The following is a 22,926-nucleotide window of genomic DNA, read 5'->3' on the forward strand; positions in this document are numbered from 1 at the left end:
CTAGTCACATGGTTTAAGAAGGGGGTGTGGCTCTATGGCGGGAACACTCACCGTCTTCGAGAAGCTCAGACAAGACACTGCTCGGTCAAAATGGCCAACTCCAATGACATGAAGGGTGCAGAGGCTGACTGAGTGCCAGATGCGGACATGAGGAGGCAGAGCCTGCGGGAAGAATACAGAATATAACAACACGCTACTATAAGACCGCTGTAGGTGAAAGAAATGCGACACACACATATATTTTAAGTATCCACTGAGAAATGCAGGCTCATGGAGAGATCTCAATGGTGGGGAGCCAACATCAAGAGCTTCAAACTGGAAAGGCCCTCCCTGTGACTTACCTTGCCATCATGGGAGTTGCCAGCCACTTGCCCGCTGGCAATGGTGACGGAGTCCGGATGGACGGCCAGGCTGGAGAAAACAGACAGATGTTATTTCACACACAAAGACTTTCTTATCGGTAACTTGATGGACATTATGTGGAAGTGACCCCGGTGAGAGGTTTGAAGGGCATACCTTTTGATGTCATCCGTGTGTCCTCGGTAGTGGCGTTGGGTGCCGGCCACGGGGTCATACAAGACGCAGACCGCAGCTGTAAAATACAGCAACTCTCCTGATGGCAAGATGAAGAGGTTACTGCGGCAGTCCCGACCCCTGTACCCGTATCTGTGCACATCTCCGGTTAAGGACTATGAACAGACATCTACAATAGGGACAGACATGTGGCCATGGTGGAGAGGATGGCACAGGGCAATGGTCAGACTGATTTAGAAGATATTACAGTGAAGGATACACCCATTCCAGCTGCAGCTCCCTTGTTGGAGGTTCTCCTTTTGCTTCTATATTGTAGGAGGCGACCAGCGAATCCGGAACATATAGGGGAACGGAGCGACCCCTTAAATACAGCTTCACCACTCCCTCTTCTGTATGGAGAGAAGAAGAGGAAAGAAGTCAGATATCACTGTATATAATGATTGGTGTCATAATGTACACCGTTCACCCAACAGGGAGTGCCACAATGTACACCGTTCACCCAACAGGGAGTGCCACAATATACACCGTTCACCCAACAGGGAGTGCCACAATGTACACCGTTCACCCAACAGGGAGTGCCACAATGTACACCGTTCACCCAACAGGGAGTGCCACAATGTACACCGTTCACCCAACAGGGAGTGCCACAATGTACACCGTTCACCCAACAGGGAGTGCCACAATGTACACCGTTCACCCAACAGGGAGTGCCACAATGTACACCGTTCACCCAACAGGGAGTACCACAATGTACACCGTTCACCCAACAGGGAGTACCACAATGTACACCGTTCACCCAACAGGGAGTACCACAATGTACATCGTTCTCCCAACAAGGAGTGCCACAATATACAGTGGAACCTCGGTTTGCGAGTAACGCGGTTTACAAGCATTTCCCAAACCGAGCACTGTATTTCTAAAATTACTAACTCGGTTTGCGAGTGTTGTCTTGCAAACTGAGCAGGATTCAGGCCAAAAGTGGTGTGCAGTACCGCTTTTGGCCTGAGGTGGGGGGCGCCAGAGCCGAACAGAGCCGATCGGCGCCGTTCGGAAATGCACGGAAAGGCCCGAGGACAGTTCGGCTGACCTCGAAAAGGCTTGTGAACTGAGTCTTTCCGAGGTTTGCCGAGGTCCGCCGAAGTGTCCCTCCGGCCTTTTCGGCCATTTCCGAGGCTCTCCGGCGCCCCCGCCTCTGGCCGCATGCGGTATTGCATCCCATTGAAGTCAGTGCGGAACAAATTATTTTCGTTTCCATTGACGTCAATGGGTAAACTCGCTTTGATATGCGAGTACATTGGATTACGAGCATTCTCCTGGAACAGATTATCCTCGTAATCCGAGGTTCCACTGTACACCAGTCACCCAACAGGGAGTGCCACCCAGCAGGGAGTGCCATATTATACACCATTCACCCAACAAGGAATGCTGCATTATACACCGTTCACCCAACAGGCAGCGCCACCCAGCAGGGAGTACCATATTATATACCATTCACCCAACAGGGAGTGCCACAATATACACCGTTCACCCAACAGGGAGTGCCAAATGTCCAGTCTGAGGCCCCCGTGGTGGTGGCACAGAGAGGTGTACCAGATGTTTTCACACCCTCATTAATATGTATTTGTAGGATATCTCATGAATGTTCATTCCATCGGGATGACCCGTACCGTTACATACCCTATAGTCAGGAGTCAGGTTACATGTTTAACACTCAGATAGCAGGAGATGACCCCCATCCTCATCCAGATACAGCCAACGTTCTGATGGCCCCATGCACACAGACTGAGGAGCTGATTGTATAGAATTTAGATGGTTTGTTTAAGGCAGGACTATGCTCCCAGCCATAACCTTCTAGAAGGATCAGAGCTGACCTGTAGATTTCATGTAACGAGCAGTATATCACATATACTGGCTGCTGGGCAGCACTGCTAAGCAGGAAGCAGAGTCTGTATACACATTGAGCAGATATGTCCACCCCCCATGTACGTTCCATGTTCCTGCCCTTGGGAATAAAAAGACATTCACATCCAGTGAGAAACAGATTTCACATTCAAAGAAAGGCAGAGTTACTAAAATTTAGTTTGCTCGTCGGTAACCAGCTTGGCAGATTGTTAGGGAGATTCACTGACCTTTTCCTAAATCTGGGTTTGATGCACCTCTCTCTTCTGTCACTAGGTGGCATTGTTACCTGTGGCATTAGATTGACAAGGGTTTTATAAATCCAGACTAGGAGTGGATGGGTTGTCTCAGCCAATTGGCAGGGGTTTCTTTGCCCTTGGCCTGATGGGAGACCCTATTTATTCGGGAGGGGTCAGATGTTCGGTGGTTTTGTGCCACCTGGATGGCTGTCTGGGTGAACGTGTGTTGAAAAGCTCTCGGCTGCTAGGCCAGAAGCCTGAAGGCCTATCCCGGGAGTACCTGGCTGCTAGGCGGTCTGAGGCCGATCCAGGTTGGAAGCAAGCAACGCGGGGTTGGGGCTTCAGGCTTTGAGTCCAACCGAGTTGCAAGGGGTTCTGCCAGCTGGAGAACCAAGTAGTTGCCACAGGTGAAGGAAAGCAGTTGCCGTCAGACGACCACTTCTGTTGCCAAAGGCAAGAGAGAACCAGAGTCAGAGGTAAAGGGTACACAGTCCCCAGCAAGGGACAATCTCTCCTGTTATCAGAGGCCAGGTTCTGTGGAGACTGAAGAAGTACCAGAGCAGCCTTTTTCACTAGCCGGGGACGGTGAAGAAGCTGGGGAAGTTCCAGCAGAGTCAAGCTAGGGACCCAGCGGAACAGTGTGGGTGACGCTTGCAGAGGATTCAGCAGGTTAGCTGAAGAGCCAAGTCAGGGACCCCGCGGGACAGCTGTGAAGGAGCTCAAGGGATCCCGTGGCGGCTGGTATCTGAAGAGTCTAGTGAGAGACTGGGAGCTCAGTGAGAGGATCTACAACGGAATACTGAGAGTTGTGATCTGTATGGAAGTTGAAGTTACCAGATCTGTTGCTATAGGAGACAGCGGTCTACAGATACAATTTGCTGCAATTCAGCTTAACCCCTTCCCGACCAGCCACTGCGGCAGGTTGGCTCCCCTGGGCGAACAGTTGTGGCTATACATCGGCTCGCCTCTTGACCACTAGGGACGCCGGAGCCAATGCACCGCTGGGCACCCGCGATCGCTCCACACAGACACAGAACGGAGATCTGTCAATGTAAACAGACAGATTTCCATGCTGTCAGGGGTAAGGAGAGCGATCTGTTGTTCATACTAAGTATGAACAACGATCGGCCTCCTCACCCAGGCAGTCCCACCCCCCCCCCACAGTTAGAGTCCATCTCTAGGGAACAGAGTTAACCCCTTGATAGACCCCCTACTGTTAACCCCTTCCCTGACAGATTTACACAGTAATAATTGTCAATGGTCTCAGATGTGTCAAAAGTGTCTGATATGTCCGCCATAATGTCACAGTCCCCAAAAAAAAAAAAAAAAAAAAAAAAAAAGAGAGATATATATATATCTTTTTTTCTGTAATAATAATAATAATAATAATAGCCATAAATCTTTCCCCTATTTTGTAGATCCTATAACTTTAGCGCAAACCAATATACGCTTATTGCGATTTTTATTACCAAAAATATGTAGAAGAATACATACCTGCCTAAAGTCAGGAAAACATTTTTTTTTGTTTATAGCGCAAAAAATAAAAAGAGGTGATCAAATACCACCAAAAGAAATCTCTATTTGTGGGGAAAAAAAAAAGGACGTCAATTTTGTTTGGGTACAGCGTCGCACGACCGCGCAATTGTCAGTTAAAGCGATGCAGCGCCGTATCGCAAAAATGGCCTGGTCATTGAGCAGCCAAATCTTCCGGGGCTGAAGTGGTTAAAGGCTCTTGAACTGTATAGCTGTTCTTCTATTCCTATTTTTGTCTCGGAGTCTGCCAAGCATTTTTGAATCTGCCTAAGGGTGTTCAGGCCCTAACCCTCTCTCCCCAGTTCTGTTAAGAGACAATAAATCTCTTTTTGCATTCTCAAAGTGTCTGGCGCCCGACTTTATCTACACCACACCCACTATGCCTAGTAACCCACACTGTGAGGATGGATGTCAGCTCTCCCTTACTCTGGAGTTCACCATTAGGCCTCTGGGGGGGGGGCATGTCTACACTATTGTAGCAAAGTCTTTACCCTTTTCCAGTCTAATGAGGACCTCAAAAAGGTAAAAGATAGCTGACATCCTTCAATATGTAGTTGGTTGTGAGGCATAGTGAGTGCAAAGATGGTGAAAGTCATTGGGCGCCAGACACTTCTTGGATGTAAAAGTTTTTATTTCTTTTAACAGTCCTTTTTGTATTTTTTTTTTGGGGGGGGGGGGGGGGTTAGGGCCAGGACACCCTTAAGTAGTTGTAGCTTTAATTGTCAGACTCCGAGACTTCAGTAGGAGGACAGCCGTGCAGGGAAAGGCCCCAGCAAAGCGCCACATCTGCACATGCAGGAAAGAAAAGCCCGGAATAAATAAATAAATAGGTGCAGGGCTGACATGACATAGGAAACAGGGTACATGTAACAGGAGATAGGGGTGGATTAGTAAGGTGCCAAGTGGGAGGGGATGAGAGTGTGATAAAAGAGCATCCAGGGCAATCCCCCCCATCGATGGAGTTCTACTGGAGGCCGTTCCGGGTGCTCCGGGCGGCCTCGCAGCCCGCTCGGCGGCGGGAACAGGAGAGCGCAGGCCCCGCCCCTGGCGTGACATCAGCGGGCCTGGTACTTCGGCGAGGGAGAGAAGGTGCTGCGGTCCCCGGGCCCTCCACTGCCTCGGCAGGGGACCTACAGAGGACTGGAGGAGAGCAGCGGACATCAAAGTGGGCGGAGGCCGGCAGGACTGAGGCCCCACTCACTGGTCCTGGGAAGGCTGTCCGGAAGTCGGTGAGCGGGTATGCAGCGCGGAGGAGCGGTCGGATGGCTGCGGGTCCCTCATCATCCAGAGCAGTGTCGCCTAGTGGGCTGTCTTCAGGTGAAGAGGAGATGTCCGGGCTGAGGTCTGAGGGCGAGAGGACGGGGTCTGAAGAGGATGGTGTTCCCCCTAGAGGCGCGGTGCCGATAGAGACCGGACAGTCGGCTGATGGGTCCATCCCTGTGCAGCCCGGTGAGTCAACTTTACCTTTACATTACTTGGGCTTGTCTGCTAGTGTAGGGCAGGTAGGCTGGGGGGGGTGGGGTGGGGGGTGGTCCCGTGGAGCAGACTGGGGTTGTTGCTGGGCAGGGGGGCGCTGCGAGTTCTTCAGTTCAGGTGGGCACTACTCCCGGTATGGCGGCTGGGGGTGCAAAGTCCAGGAATCCAAGTAGAGAGTATCACCGCTCCAGGTGGGTCAGATCAAGGTAAAAGGCATCTCCTTCAGTCTAGAAGTCCAGGTGGTGGCAATGCTATGGCAATTAGACATCAAAGAAATTCTGAACAGCCGAACTCCAAAAATATTTGCCTTTATTCAATGAAGGTGTTATCCAAAATACAGATCACAGCAAAATGGAACAAAGCTTACGCGTTTCACACTACAAGGAGTGCTTAGTCATGCCAGCTTTTTGTTGGCGTTTTTTGGGGCATTTCGGATAGGCGAGTTGGTTAGCCCTTCCAAAAAGGTGCATGCGGGGATTTGGGGTCACGAAGTGCTATGCAGGGATGAAGGGGTGTCCTTATTATTGTGTAGATCTAAGACAGATCAATTGGGCAAGGACAGGTCAGTGCGGGTTTTTCCCTTGCCGGGCTCGCTGCTGTGCCCGGTAAAGGGGTTTTTGGAGATGCGCCCAGCGGTCACGGGGTCATTTTTACTGCATGCAGATGGGTCCCCTTTGTCGCAATTTCAATTTGTTTCTGTTTTTAGAAAATGTTTGTGGGCATTAGGGGTGGTTGACAAGGAGTTTTTGTCTCATTCCTTTCGGATAGGGGCGGCAACGGAGGCAGCCAGGTGTGGGATGGATGCTGAGTCGGTAAAACGCATTGGTCGGTGGGAATCGCGTAGGTTTCAGATATATATTCGCCCCCACCTCATGGTCAGTTTGTGAGGTGTTTGGGTGGGGTGGAGTTATTGAGTGGGGCTGTGTGGATTGGAGGTGTGGTGGTCATAGTGGTGTGTTTGTTTTCTTCTATTTTTGGGTTCGTTGAAAGGGCTGGTCTGGATACTGGGCCATTCCTATGTGTGCTGGGGGGGCACGGAGGGATGATGTTAGGTACGAAGGTAGGCAGTTGGGATTCTCTAGACAGGAAGCCTGTATTCGATGGCTAGGGGTCCCTGGGATGTTATGGAGCAGGATGGTTCCAGAGGTGCACCGTTTTGCACGATGGGACAGGCCGCCCGACGTGGGCGGCAATGATCTGGGTGTTCGGTCCATGTTGGATATCACGTGGGACATTAAATTTGATGTGTTGCGTCTACGGATGGACTTTCCTAACATGGTCATTGTCTGGTCTGACATGATGGCTCGTACAACATGGAGGATAGCCAGGTCTGTGGAGGGGATTAACAAGGCTCGGAGGAAGATTAATAGGGTTGTGAGCAGGTTTGTGGTTAGGAATGAGGGGCTGGCAATCAGGCACTTGGAGTTGGAGGTGGAGACATGGAGATACCTGAGGGATGATGGAGTGCACCTTAACATGGTGGGAATTGACATGTGGGTTTTAGGGTTGCAGGATGGCATTCAGAGAGCACTTCGGGTGTGGAGGGGCACCCAAGGTTAAGGTGTTTCCCTTGGGCGCTGTGGCGGGTGTTGGTCTTTGCAGGGGAAGGAAGATATTTCAAAAGGAAGTGTTCAGGACCTATCGTTGGTATGGGTCCTGATGGTGGTATAACAGCTAACGGAGGTTTAGCTGGGAATTGGGAATGGGTGCACTGTGGTCAGTGGTTGTCTCTGAGCCAACCTGTCGGCTTGAGGCCCATTAAACACATTTTGAGAGGTACCGCAGTGCAGTTTTGTTTCCACAGATGGTTATGGAAGATCCTGCAAAGACCAACGCTAGGTAGACTGATGGGTTAATAACAGATGTTTGATGTTGAAGTTAATTTGAATATATATTTGTTTAAGTAAATTAGGCTGCTACAGCCTATGTTTTACTCCAATCTTGGTGTGGTCTCAATTGATATAGTTAAGGATAAGAGGTTGGGGTAAGTAAGTGGTTTAGCAGCAGGTACATCTGTTATACAATAGTCATGCTGTCTCCTATGGCAACAGTCTTTAACAGTTCCTAACTCAAACGTAACAGTTCCTTCAACTTCACTACAACTGCCTCTTGTAGTTCCTTAACACTGAGCTCCCGATCTCTCACTAGACCCTCTGATTCACTGACTCTGAATCCCCTTGAGCTCCTTCAATCTTTGCGGTGGTATCCCCCTCAAGCGTCACCCACGCTTCTCTGCTGGGTCCCTAGCTTGGCACTCCAAGATACTTCTCAAGCTTCACCCCCTGCTGACCAGCTCGGTCCCTGGCTTGACACACAAGGCTGCTCTGCAAGTGTCACCTCCGATGGTTGTGTCCCTGACTTGATCACTGCCTGAAGTTTCTTGATTCTCCACCGTGCCCTTTCGGTGAGAATGTTGCTCCGGTACTTGCTTCAGTTACTCACTGAGGTCCCTGGTAAAAGTGGTTGGTCCCTTAGTGGCGACAGGTCTCTCCTACCACGGCAAGTTCTCCGGCCAGCAGAACCGTCACTTCTGGTTGGACTGCAAGCCGCAGTCCCAGCCCTGCACTGCCCTCTTACTTCTGGATAGGCCCTCACACAGCCTGGCAGCCTGATGCCACCAGGATAGGCCCAATCTCCAGCCTAGCAGCCCGGGGCATACGACACACGTCCACCCAGACAGCTGTCCAGGTGGCACAGAACACAGATCACCTGACTCCACCCAAATATATAGGTGATCCCAGCAGGCCAATGGATTCAAGAAAACCCCTACCCATTGGCTGGGATACCCCATATACCCATAACCTGACTGTGGGTTGCCCTTCTCATACCTAGTACCACCAAGTTCCTGGCCACCTAGTGGTAGAAGAGAAAAGTGCAACAAGGCCAAACTTAGGGAGAAATCAATGGATCTCCATCAATCAACCAGGATAACTACTCCTGGCAAGTAAATTTGTGAGGAGCTCCCTGCCTAAGCTACAGGGTGCTACACTATATATGGACTACCCTTTAAAATTTACATAAAATGAAAGAATTGTACATGGTGGGATAGATCTCTGGTACAGGGGTCATCTGTGGACATGGTGGGGTCGATCTCTGGTAGAAGGTCATGTGTGTAAATGGTGGGATGGATCTCTGGTACAGGGGTCATGTGTGTAAATGGTGGGATGGATCTCTGGTACAGGGGTCATGTGTGGAAATGGTGGGATGGATCTCTGGTACAGGGGTCATCTGTGGACATGGTGGGGTCGATCTCTGGTATAAGGTCATGTGTGTAAATGGTGGGATGGATCTCTGGTACAGGGGTCATGTGTGTAAATGGTGGGATGGATCTCTGGTACAGGGGTCATGTGTGGAAATGGTGGGATGGATCTCTGGTACAGGGGTCATGTGTGGAAATGGTGGGATGGATCTCTGGTGCAAGGGTCATGTGTGGAAATGGTGGGATGGATCTCTGGTGCAAGGGTCATGTGAGGAAATGGATCTCTGGTACGGGGTTCCTCTGTAGATATGGTGGGAGGGATCTCAGGTTCTCTGGTAGGTCTTCCTCAGACATGGTGGGAAGGATCTCTGGTACAGGGGTCACCTGTGGACATGGCGGGATGGATCTATGGTACAGGGGTCATTTGTGGATATGGTGGGATGGATCTTGGGTTGAAGGTCTTCCTCAGACACGGTGGGGTGGATCTCTGTATCTATTATTCCGGATGGCTATGTAACCGACATGAAATATTTATGAAGCCGGCACAGCTTGTATGTTGACGTCTTGTATTTGTTCCCAGAATAATAGGGATGAGGAGGCAGTGGAATGCACAGAGAACTAAATTATGAATCAGCAGCCACCGGGGAGTGAGGGCTAAAAACAGCCGACGTTCAGACAAGAGGATTCTGGGAAAGGTGTGAAGACAGCTCAGGTGAGATGAACACGGCCCGCTCTGTAACCCGCCTGTACTGTAGAAGCATTGGCCAGTGAATCTGTTTTCTACATTCACATCGAGTGAATACAGATCTTTTTCCAGGGGAGGGGATTCTCAGCCTCTCATTGGGAAAACAGGAGCAATTGTGCTAAAAAATCCAACCGGGCCGACTGTGTGCCCCAATACCACTGTACACGGACAGATGTGCCCCAATACCACTGTACACGGACAGACGTGCCCCAATACCACTGTGCATGGACAGACGTGCCCCAATACCACTGTGCATGGACAGACGTGCCCCAATACCACTGTGCATGGACAGACGTGCCCCAATACCACTGTGCATGGACAGACGTGCCCCAATACCACTGTACATGGACAGACGTGCCCCAATACCACCGTACATGGACAGACGTGCCCCAATACCACCGTATATGGACAGACGTGCCCCAATACCACCGTATATGGACAGACGTGCCCCAATACCACCGTATATGGACAGACGTGCCCCAATACCACCGTATATGGACAGACGTGCCCCAATACCACCGTATATGGACAGACGTGCCCCAATACCACCGTATATGGACAGACGTGCCCCAATACCACCGTATATGGACAGACGTGCCCCAATACCAATGTGTATGGACAGACGTGCCCCAATACCACCGTATATGGACAGACGTGCCCCAATACCACCGTATATGGACAGACGTGCCCCAATACCACCGTATATGGACAGACGTGCCCCAATACCACCGTATATGGACAGACGTGCCCCAATACCACCGTATATGGACAGACGTGCCCCAATACCAATGTGTATGGACAGACGTGCCCCAATACCACCGTATATGGACAGACGTGCCCCAATACCACCGTATATGGACAGACGTGCCCCAATACCACCGTATATGGACAGACGTGCCCCAATACCAATGTGTATGGACAGACGTGCCCCAATACCACCGTATATGGACAGACGTGCCCCAATACCACCGTATATGGACAGACGTGCCCCAATACCACCGTATATGGACAGACGTGCCCCAATACCAATGTGTATGGACAGACGTGCCCCAATACCAATGTGTATGGACAGATGTTCCCAAATACCTTGATTAAAAGGTCGAAGGAGCCGCAAGGAAAATTATCAGCCAAAAAAAGTGTCCACAACCCTAAGAAGTAATAAAGGAAAAATAGAGGGGTAATGGTAGGGGTAGTGGTCAGGTAATAGAGGGGAAAGTGGAGGGGGATGGTGGAGATAGAGGAGGGGATAGAGGAGGGGGAAGTGGAGGGGATAGAGGGAGGGGGAAGTGGAGGGGATAGAGGGAGGGGGAAGTGGAGGAGATAGAGGGAGGGGGAAGTGGAGGAGATAGAGGGAGGGGGAAGTGGAGGAGATAGAGGGAGGGGGAAGTGGAGGAGATAGAGGGAGGGGGAAGTGGAGGAGATAGAGGGAGGGGGAAGTGGAGGAGATAGAGGGAGGGGGAAGTGGAGGAGATAGAGGGAGGGGGAAGTGGAGGAGATAGAGGGAGGGGGAAGTGGAGGAGATAGAGGAGGGGGAAGTGGAGGGGATGGTGGAGGGGGATGGTGGAGATAGAGGAGGGGGAAGTGGAGGGATGGTGGAGATAGAGGGAGGGGGAAGTGGAGGAGATAGAGGAGGGGGAAGTGGAGGAGATAGAGGAGGGGGAAGTGGAGGAGATAGAGGAGGGGGAAGTGGAGGAGATGGTGGAGATAGAGGAGGGGGAACGGAGGGGATAGTGGAGATAGAGGAGGGGGAATGGAGGGGATAGGGGGGGGGGGGGGAGGGATTATGGAGGGGATAGAGGAGGGGGAACGGAGGGGATAGAGGAGGGGGAACGGAGGGGATAGAGGAGGGGGAACGGGGGGATAGAGGAGGGGGAATGGAGGGGATGGTGGAGATAGAGGAGGGGGAATGAAGGGGATGGTGGAGGGGGAATGGAGGGGGAATGGAGGGGGATAGAGGAGGGGGAATGGAGGGGATAGGAGGGGGGGGGGGGTTATGGAGGGGATAGAGGAGGGGGAATGGAGGGAATGGTGGAGATAGAGGAGGAAAAATGGAGAGGATAGAGGAGGGGGAACGGAGGGGATAGAGGAGGGGGAACGGGGGAGGGGGAACGGGGGGATAGAGGAGGGGGAACGGGGGGGATGGTGGAGGGGGAACGGGGGGGGGATGGTGGAACGGGGGGGATAGAGGAGGGGGAACGGGGGGGATAGAGGAGGGGGAACGGAGGGGAAATGGAGGGGATAGGAAGGGATAGAGGAGGGGGAAGTGGAGGAGATAGAGGAGGGGGAAGTGGAGGAGATAGAGGAGGGGGGAACGGAGGGGATAGAGGAGGGGGAATGGAGGGGATGGTGGAGGGTGGAATGGAGGGGATGGTGGAGGGGGATGGTGGAGATAGAGGAGGGGGAATGGAGATTATGGAGGGGATAGAGGAGGGGGAATGGAGGGGATGGTGGAGATAGAGGAGGGGGAATGGAGGGGATGGTGGAGATAGAGGAGGGGAATGGAGGGGTAATGTCTGTAGGGATCTGATATGATATACTGTGGGGGGGGAGGGGTGATCACAGATTAGGACAATGACATTCTTCAGCTCCGCCACATATCACAGAGTCTCGCGGGTCTCCTAATGAGGACGAGATCCTCCTCATCACCCCCCAGGAGTCTCACCTCCCCCGCCACCACTAATTACCACCCTTCATTTACTAATCACATGCAGTGTTATGATGTCACTCACCGGGGAAGAAGACGACCTGCTGGTTTTGCTGTAAAGACAGAAAAAAAAGGGGGATTGTCATTGTGAGCTGAACACACAGAGCGCCCCTCATCCCTACAGAGTGTCCCTCATCCTCATCCCTACAGAGAGCGTCCCTCATCCTCATCCCTACAGAGAGCGTCCCTCATCCTCATCCCTACAGAGAGCGTCCCTCATCCTCATCCCTACAGAGAGCGTCCCTCATCCTCATCCCTACAGAGAGCGTCCCTCATCCTCATCCCTACAGAGAGCGTCCCTCATCCTCATCCTCATCCTCATCCCTACAGAGAGCGTCCCTCATCCTCATCCCTACAGAGAGCGTCCCTCATCCTCATCCCTACAGAGAGCGTCCCTCATCCTCATCCCTACAGAGAGCGTCCCTCATCCTCATCCTCATCCTCATCCCTACAGAGAGCGTCCCTCATCCTCATCCCTACAGAGAGCGTCCCTCATCTTCATCCCTACAGAGAGCATCCCTCATCTTCATCCCTACAGAGAGCGTCCCCTCATCCTCATCCCTACAGAGAGCGTCCCTCATCCTCATCCCTACAGAGAGCGTCCCTCATCCTCATCCTCATCCCTACAGAGAGCGTCCCTCATCCTCATCCTCATCCCTACAGAGAGCGTCCCTCATCCCTACAGAGAGCGTCCCTCATCCTCATCCCTACAGAGAGCGTCCCTCATCCTCATCCCTACAGAGAGCGTCCCTCATCCTCATCCCTACAGAGAGCGTCCCTCATCCTCATCCCTACAGAGAGCGTACCTCATCCTCATCCTCATCCCTACAGAGAGCGTCCCTCATCCTCATCCTCATCCCTACAGAGAGCGTCCTCATCCCTACAGAGAGCGTCCCTCATCCTCATCCCTACAGAGAGCGTCCCTCATCCTCATCCCTACAGAGAGCGTCCCTCATCCTCATCCTCATCCCTACAGAGAGCGTCCCTCATCCTCATCCCTATCCCTACAGAGAGCGTCCCTCATCCTCATCCCTACAGAGAGCGTCCCTCATCCTCATCCCTACAGAGAGCATCCCTCATCCTCATCCCTACAGAGAGCGTCCCTCATCCTCATCCTCATCCCTACAGAGAGCGTCCCTCATCCTCATCCCTACAGAGAGCGTCCCTCATCCTCATCCTACAGAGAGCGTCCCTCATCCTCATCCCTACAGAGAGCGTCCCTCATCCTCATCCCTACAGAGAGCGTCCCTCATCCTCATCCCTACAGAGAGCGTCCCTCATCCTCATCCCTACAGAGAGCGTCCCTCATCCCTACAGAGAGCGTCCCTCATCCTCATCCCTACAGAGAGCGTCCCTCATCCTCATCCCTACAGAGAGCGTCCCTCATCCTCATCCCTACAGAGAGCGTCCCTCATCCTCATCCCTACAGAGAGCGTCCCTCATCCTCATCCCTACAGAGAGCGTCCCTCATCCTCATCCCTACAGAGAGCGTCCCTCATCCTCATCCCTACAGAGAGCGTCCCTCATCCTCATCCCTACAGAGAGCGTCCCTCATCCTCATCCCTACAGAGAGCGTCCCTCATCCTCATCCCTACAGAGAGCGTACCTCATCCTCATCCCTACAGAGAGCGTCCCTCATCCTCATCCTCATCCTCATCCCTACAGAGAGCGTCCCTCATCCTCATCCCTACAGAGAGCGTCCCTCATCTTCATCCCTACAGAGAGCATCCCTCATCTTCATCCCTACAGAGAGCGTCCCTCATCCTCATCCCTACAGAGAGCGTCCTCATCCGTCATCCCTACAGAGAGCGTCCCTCATCCTCATCCCTACAGAGAGCGTCCCTCATCCCTACAGAGAGCGTCCCTCATCCTCATCCCTACAGAGAGCGTCCCTCATCCTCATCCCTACAGAGAGCGTCCCTCATTCCTCATCCCTACAGAGAGCGTCCCTCATCCTCATCCCTACAGAGAGCGTCCCTCATCCTCATCCCTACAGAGAGCGTCCCTCATCCTCATCCCTACAGACATCCCACAGCACAGCCGTCATCTCTGTGTACCTGGATGCCTTCTTCATGGTGTCCGTCCTGCTCTGCACTTCCTTATCACACTGACAGTTACACCCTTCTCTCAGGAGACACACCCAGCCTGGGGGAGGGGAGAGAACAGACCGCATCCTGCTTACTTCACAGAGATCCCTACCCCCACCAAGAGACCATCACCGAGATCCCAACCCCCACCGGGATCCCATCACAGAGATCCCTATCCTCACCGAGATCCCATCACAGAGATCCCTATCCTCACCGAAATCCCATCACAGAGATCCCTATCCCCACTGAGGACCCCTTTCCTGCACCAAGCCCCCTGCACCAAGCCCCCTGCCCCCCCCCTGCACCAAGCCCCCTGCCCCTTCCCTGCACCAAGCCCCTGCCCCCCCCCTGCACCAAGCCCCCTGCCCCCTCCCTGCACCAAGCCCCCTGCCCCCTCCCTGCACCAAGCCCCCTGCCCCCCCCCTGCACCAAGCCCCCTGCCCCCTCCCTGCACCAACCCCCTGCCCCCTCCCTGCACCAACCCCCTGCCCCTTCCCTGCACCAAACCCCCTGCCCCCTCCTGCACCAAGCCCCCTGCCCCCTCCCTGCACCAACCCCCTGCCCCCCCCTGCACCAAACCCCCTGCCCCCTCCTGCACCAAGCCCCCTGCCCCCTCCCTGCACCAACCCCCTGCCCCCCCTGCACCAAACCCCCTGCCCCCTCCTGCACCAAGCCCCCTGCCCCTTCCCTGCACCAACCCCCTGCCCCCTCCCTGCACCAACCCCCTGCCCCCTCCCTGCACCAACCCCCTGCCCCCCCTGCACCAAACCCCCCTGCCCCTCCTGCACCAAGCCCCCTGCCCCCTCCCTGCACCAACCCCTGCCCCCCCTGCACCAAACCCCCTGCCCCCTCCTGCACCAAGCCCCCTGCCCCTTCCCTGCACCAACCCCCTGCCCCCCTCCCTGCACCAACCCCTGCCCCCCCCCTGCACCAAACCCCCTGCCCCCTCCTGCACCAAGCCCCCTGCCCTTCCTGCACCAACCCCCTGCCCCTTCCCTGCACCAACCCCCTGCCCCTTCCCTGCACCAACCCCCCTGCCCCCTCCTGCACCAACCCCCTGCCCCCTCCCTGCACCAACCCCCTGCCCCTTCCCTGCACCAACCCCCTGCCCCCCCCTGCACCAAACCCCCTGCCCCCTCCCTGCACCAAGCCCCCTGCCCCCATCCCTGCACCAAGACCCCTGCCCCATCCCTGCACCAAGCCCCCTGCCCCCTCCCTGCACCAAGCCCCCTGCCCCATCCCTGCACCAAGCCCCCTGCCCCCTCCCTGCACCAAGACCCCTGCCCCATCCCTGCACCAAGCCCCCTGCCCCCTCCCTGCACCAAGCCCCCTGCCCCCTCCCTGCACCAAGCCCCTGCCCCATCCCTGCACCAAGCCCCCTGCCCCATCCCTGCACCAAGCCCCCTGCCCCCTCCCTGCACCAAGACCCCTGCCCCATCCCTGCACCAAGCCCCCTGCCCCTTCTCTGCACCAAGCCCCCTGCCCCCTCCCTGCACCAAGCCCCCTGCCCCCTCCCTGCACCAAGCCCCCCGCCCCATCCCTGCACCAAGCCCCCTGCCCCCTCCCTGCACCAAGCCCCCCGCCCCTTCTCTGCACCAAGCCCCCTGCACCCTGTCCATCCCTGGGGCCCCTGTCCATCCCCGGGGCCCCTGACCATCCCCCGGGGCCCCTGATCATCCCCCCGGGGCCCCTGTCCATCCCCCCGGGGCCCCTGACCATCCCCCCGGGGCCCCTGACCATCCCCCCGGAGCCCCTGACCATCCCCCCGGAGCCCCTGACCATCCCCCCGGGGCCCCTGATCATCCCCCCCATTGGAGCTGTGTATGATCCTGTATGGGGAGAAGTTGTCATCCTGATCCCAGTGAGGAAGAACACAGGATGGGGGTTCAGACTTCACTGGCTGCATGCTTGTTCCTGGTCAGTGATTCCCAGGGATGGGGATGACTATAGATCATCATCACCTGACTGAGCTCTATCATAGGTGAGGATGAGGATGAGGAGGGCTCAGACACCCCCCCCATACCTCCTGACATTACAGATCACGCCCCCTCCTGAGTACACAGCAACCCATCCCCCGTGTGTACACAGGGAGGGGGAGGGGATTATAGTCCAGCTGTACACTCACCCATCCCTTCTCCCACTGCCACCCATCAGCAGCCGACTCCGAGCATCCGAGGCATCCCGCTTCATGAAGGCTATCCGCTCCGGAGAGAGGGGGCGCCGGACACTGCGGGGACCAATCAGAGAGCAACATCACCCTTCTCATATACCCTGCCACTACCTACCTTCTGTATACTGCCACTACCTACCCCCTGTATACTGCCACTACCTACCTTCTGTATACTGCGACTACCTACCTTCTGTATACTGCCACTACCTACCCCCTGTATACTGCGACTACCTACCCTCTGTATACTGCCACTACCTACCTTCTGTATACTGCCACTACCTACCCCCTGTATACTGCGACTACCTACCCTCTGTATACTTGGGGAGGAGCCTATCCTCTGTACAGTGCCTTGAAAAAGTATTCATACCCCTTGAAATTTCCTACATTTTGTTACAACCAAAAACATGAATGTATTTTATTGGGATTTTATGTGATAGACCAACACAAAGTGTCACATAATTGTGAAGTGGAAGGAAAATGATAAATGATACAAATAAATATGTGAAAAGTGTGGGGGGAGGGGCATTTGTATGGCGCCCCCCGGAGTCAATACTTTGTAGAACCCCCTTTCTCTACAAGTCTTTTTGGGGATGTCTCTACCAGCTTTGCACATCTAGAGAGGACATTTCTGCCCATTCTTCTTTGTAAAATATCTCAAGCTCTGTCAGATTGGATGGAGAGCGTCTGTGAACAGCAATTTTCAAGTCTTGTCACAGATTCTCAATGTGATTTAGGTCTGGACTGTGACTGGGCCATTCTAACACATGAATATGCTTTGATCTAAACCATTCCATTGTAGCTCTGGCTGGATGTTTCGGGAGAGAGAATGATGCGGTCCAAGGCACCATAATTGGCCTCCATCCAAAATTTGAATAAAAAGAGAGAGAAAGTTCAGTTCACCTTCAAGCAGGACAACGACCCTAAACATACAGCCAATAAAAAGAGAGAAAGTTTGGTCGGCGGGACTTTGAATGAGGCCAATCACTGTGTAGAGTAAACATGTGGGATATAAAACACAGTATTGCTTTTATGGGGTCCAACAAACGGGGGGAGTTTTTATGGACTTTGAATGAGAGAGCAGTCTTGGCAAAGAACATGTATAACATACTGAATGACAGAAGAAAAAGGATCACACAGAGTCACATAAACGCAGGGCATGCTAAAAACCACATCTAAATTCTGACGCCATGGTACTTGGCATATCATGGGGTAAAGTCCTGCACAACATGGGCCACTGGAAGGGCTGGACGGTGTTGGAACATCTAGAGTAAAACAATATAAGAGACATAAAATCATCTGTATGGACATCATGCGTCTATGTAAGTCTGACGCGTTTCGTTTGGTATACCACTCTTCAGGGGCAAATGCAATGGTGATCTATAGAGAAATATAACCATGTGGTATAATAATGTAGCTGAATAATAGGAATAAGTAATGGGTGTAAGGGACAGGATGGACATCCCTATAAATACGTCACCTGCATAGATGTGAACAGAGGACCATAGCTGTCGGAAAGTCCGGCTTGGGAGCGGAGGTAGAGACGCCTGGAAGGTCCGGCATGGGAGCGGAGGTAGAGACACGTGGAAGGTCCGGTATGGGAGCGGAGGTAGAGACACGTGGAAGGTCCGGCATGGGAGCGGAGGTAGAGACACGTGGAAGGTCCGGCATGGGAGCGGAGGTAGAGACACCTGGAAGGTCCGGCATGGGAGCGGAGGTAGAGACACGTGGAAGGTCCGGCATGGGAGCGGAGGTAGAGACACGTGGAAGGTCCGCATGGGAGCGGAGGTAGAGACACATGGAACGTCTGGCATGGGAGCGGAGGTAGAGACACGTGGAAGGTCCGGCATAGGGAGCGGAGGTAGAGACACGTGGAAGGTCCGCATGGGAGCAGAGGTAGAGACACATGGAACGTCTGGCATGGGAGCGGAGGTAGAGACACGTGGAAGGTCCGGCATGGGAGCGGAGGTAGAGACACGTGGAAGGTCCGGCATGGGAGCGGAGGTAGAGACACGTGGAAGGTCCGGCATGGGAGCGGAGGTAGAGACACGTGGAAGGTCCGGCATGGGAGCGGAGGTAGAGACACGTGGAAGGTCCGGGATGGGAGCGGAGGTAGAGACACCTGGAAGGTCCGGCATGGGAGCGGAGGTAGAGACACGTGGAAGGTCCGGCATGGGAGCGGAGGTAGAGACACGTGGAAGGTCCGCATGGGAGCAGAGGTAGAGACACATGGAACGTCTGGCATGGGAGCGGAGGTAGAGACACGTGGAAGGTCCGGCATAGGGAGCGGAGGTAGAGACACGTGGAAGGTCCGCATGGGAGCAGAGGTAGAGACACCTGGAAGGTCCGGCATGGGAGCGGAGGTAGAGACACGTGGAAGGTCTGGCATGGGCACGTAGGTAGAGACACGTGGAACGTCCGGCATGGGAGCGGAGGTAGAGACACGTGGAAGGTCCGGCATGGGAGCGGAGGTAGAGACACGTGGAACGTCCGGCATGGGAGCGGAGGTAGAGACACGTGGAAGGTCCGGCATGGGAGCGGAGGTAGAGACACGTGGAAGGTCCGGCATGGGAGCGGAGGTAGAGACACGTGGAAGGTCCGGCATGGGAGCGGAGGTAGAGACACGTGGAAGGTCCGGCATGGGAGCGGAGGTAGAGACACGTGGAAGGTCCGGCATGGGAGAGGAGGTAGAGACACGTGGAAGGTCTGGCATGGGAGAGGAGGTAGAGACACATGGAAGGTCCGGCATGGGAGTGGAGGTAGAGACACGTGGAAGGTCCACCATTGGAGCGGAGGTAGAGACACGTGGAAGGTCCGGCATGGGAGAGGAGGTAGAGACACGCGGAAGGTCCGGCATGGGAGCGGAGGTGGAGACACGTGGAAGGTCCAGCATGGGAGAGGAGGTAGAGACACGCGGAAGATCCGGCATGGGAGCGGAGGTGGAGACACGTGGAAGGTCCGGCATGGGAGGGGAGGTAGAGACACGTGGAAGGTCCGGCATGGGAGCGGAGGTGGAGACACGTGGAAGGTCCGGCATGGGAGCGGAGGTAGAGACACGTGGAAGGTCCGGCATGGGAGCGGAGGTAGAGACACCTGGAAGGTCCGGCATGGGAGCGGAGGTAGAGACACATGGAACGTCTGGCATGGGAGCGGAGGTGGAGACACGTGGAAGGTCCGGCATAGGGAGCGGAGGTAGAGACACGTGGAAGGTCCGCATGGGAGCAGAGGTAGAGACACATGGAACGTCTGGCATGGGAGCGGAGGTAGAGACACGTGGAAGGTCTGGCATGGGCACGGAGGTAGAGACACGTGGAACGTCCGGCATGGGAGCGGAGGTAGAGACACGTGGAAGGTCCGGCATGGGAGCGGAGGTAGAGACACGTGGAACGTCCAGCATGGGAGCGGAGGTAGAGACACGTGGAACGTCCGGCATGGGAGCGGAGGTAGAGACACGTGGAAGGTCCGGCATGGGAGCGGAGGTAGAGACACGTGGAAGGTCCGGCATGGGAGCGGAGGTAGAGACACGTGGAAGGTCCGGCATGGGAGCGGAGGTAGAGACACGTGGAAGGTCCGGCATGGGAGAGGAGGTAGAGACACGTGGAAGGTCCGGCATGGGAGCGGAGGTAGAGACACGTGGAAGGTCCGGCATGGGAGCGGAGGTAGAGACACGTGGAAGGTCCGGCATGGGAGCGGAGGTAGAGACACGTGGAAGGTCCGGCATGGGAGAGGAGGTAGAGACACATGGAAGGTCCGGCATGGGAGCGGAGGTAGAGACATGTGGAAGGTCTGGCATGGGAGAGGAGGTAGAGACACATGGAAGGTCCGGCATGGGAGCGGAGGTAGAGACACGTGGAAGGTCCACCATTGGAGCGGAGGTAGAGACACGTGGAAGGTCCGGCATGGGAGAGGAGGTAGAGACACGTGGAAGGTCCACCATTGGAGCGGAGGTAGAGACACGTGGAAGGTCCGGCATGGGAGAGGAGGTAGAGACACGCGGAAGGTCCGGCATGGGAGCGGAGGTGGAGACACGTGGAAGGTCCAGCATGGGAGAGGAGGTAGAGACACGCGGAAGATCCGGCATGGGAGCGGAGGTGGAGACACGTGGAAGGTCTGGCATGGGAGGGGAGGTAGAGACACGTGGAAGGTCCGGCATGGGAGCGGAGGTGGAGACACGTGGAAGGTCCGGCATGGGAGCGGAGGTAGAGACACGTGGAAGGTCCGGCATGGGAGCGGAGGTAGAGACACGTGGAAGGTCTGGCATGGGCACGTAGGTAGAGACACGTGGAACGTCCGGCATGGGAGCGGAGGTAGAGACACGTGGAAGGTCCGGCATGGGAGCGGAGGTAGAGACACGTGGAACGTCCGGCATGGGAGCGGAGGTAGAGACACGTGGAAGGTCCGGCATGGGAGCGGAGGTAGAGACACGTGGAAGGTCCGGCATGGGAGCGGAGGTAGAGACACGTGGAAGGTCCGGCATGGGAGCGGAGGTAGAGACACGTGGAAGGTCCGGCATGGGAGCGGAGGTAGAGACACGTGGAAGGTCCGGCATGGGAGAGGAGGTAGAGACACGTGGAAGGTCTGGCATGGGAGAGGAGGTAGAGACACATGGAAGGTCCGGCATGGGAGCGGAGGTAGAGACACGTGGAAGGTCCACCATTGGAGCGGAGATAGAGACACGTGGAAGGTCCGGCATGGGAGAGGAGGTAGAGACACGTGGAAGGTTCACCATTGGAGCGGAGGTAGAGACACGTGGAAGGTCCGGCATGGGAGAGGAGGTAGAGACACGCGGAAGGTCCGGCATGGGAGCGGAGGTGGAGACACGTGGAAGGTCCAGCATGGGAGAGGAGGTAGAGACACGCGGAAGATCCGGCATGGGAGCGGAGGTGGAGAAACGTGGAAGGTCCGGCATGGGAGCGGAGGTAGAGACACGTGGACAAGCGGGGAGCACCGAGGATTCACCAAGGTCAATGTGCAAATATAGGTGATGGTGAGCCAACACTTCTGTGGATTGAGATCAGTAGTATATATTGAGTGTATAATATTGATAAGAAGCGTGAAGAGCCCATACACCGGGTCAGATGAAAGGAAGAACTGAGCATGGATGTAAGAACAGATACTCAAAAAACCACCAAATATGAAAGAGAAGAAAGGAAAATTATATCTTGGGTGAGATAGTGAAGGAACCAAAGAGAAAGATGAACAAAGTGCTAAAAGCAGTGGCGGCCCGTCCATAGGGGGCGCCCGGGCGCCACCACCCCCTGCCTGTAGTCACCAGAAAAAAAAAAACATTAAAAAAAATATTTTAAAATTTTTTTTTTTTTTTTATTAAACAGCCCCTTTAACTACTTAAGCCCCGGACCATTTGGCTGGCCAAAGACCAGAGCACTTTTTGCGATTCGGCACTGCGTCGCTTTAACTGACAATTGTGCGGTCGTGCGTTGTGGCACCCAAACAAAATTGACGTCCTTTTTTTCCGTGCGGTTTTTATTTTTTGCTCTGTAAACAAAAAAGTAGCGACAATTTTGAAGAAAACGCAATTTGTTTTACTTTTTGCTATAAGAAATATCCCCCCAAAAATATATAAAAAAACATATTTTTTTTCTCAGTTTAGGCCAATATCTATTCTTCTATATATATTTAGTTAAAAAAATCGCAATAAGCATATATTGATTGGTTTGCGCAAAAGTTATAGCGTCTACAAAATAGGGGATAGTTTAATGGCTTTTTTAATATTCATTTTTTTTTTCTTACTAGTAATGGCGGCGATCTGCGATTTTTATCGGGACTGCGACATTATGGCGGACACGTCGGACAATTTTGACACATGGAAGGTCCGGCATGGGAGCGGAGGTAGAGACACGTGGAAGGTCCGCATGGGAGCGGAGGTAGAGACACATGGAACGTCTGGCATGGGAGCGGAGGTAGAGACACGTGGAAGGTCCGGCATAGGGAGCGGAGGTAGAGACACGTGGAAGGTCCGCATGGGAGCAGAGGTAGAGACACATGGAACGTCTGGCATGGGAGCGGAGGTAGAGACACGTGGAAGGTCCGGCATGGGAGCGGAGGTAGAGACACGTGGAAGGTCCGGCATGGGAGCGGAGGTAGAGACACGTGGAAGGTCCGGCATGGGAGCGGAGGTAGAGACACGTGGAAGGTCCGGCATGGGAGCGGAGGTAGAGACACGTGGAAGGTCCGGGATGGGAGCGGAGGTAGAGACACCTGGAAGGTCCGGCATGGGAGCGGAGGTAGAGACACGTGGAAGGTCCGGCATGGGAGCGGAGGTAGAGACACGTGGAAGGTCCGCATGGGAGCGGAGGTAGAGACACATGGAACGTCTGGCATG

At 54.5% G+C, this 22,926-nt stretch overlaps 1 protein-coding gene across 1 annotated transcript in view; it reads right to left on the minus strand.

The window, feature by feature from the left end:
* EML2 (EMAP like 2) overlaps nucleotides 1-22,926 on the minus strand; it is a gene marked incomplete in the record, with an annotated part of 85,222 nt that overhangs the window by 11,420 nt on the left and 50,876 nt on the right. The window contains 6 exon segments of the mRNA XM_073598036.1: nucleotides 52-162; nucleotides 342-411; nucleotides 517-666; nucleotides 794-923; nucleotides 12,355-12,382; nucleotides 16,538-16,643. Coding sequence (XP_073454137.1) covers nucleotides 52-162; nucleotides 342-411; nucleotides 517-666; nucleotides 794-923; nucleotides 12,355-12,382; nucleotides 16,538-16,643 — 595 coding nt within the window.

The sequence above is a fragment of the Aquarana catesbeiana genome, linkage group LG09 (genome assembly GCF_042186555.1).
Source record: "Aquarana catesbeiana isolate 2022-GZ linkage group LG09, ASM4218655v1, whole genome shotgun sequence".
NCBI lineage: Eukaryota > Metazoa > Chordata > Amphibia > Anura > Ranidae > Aquarana > Aquarana catesbeiana.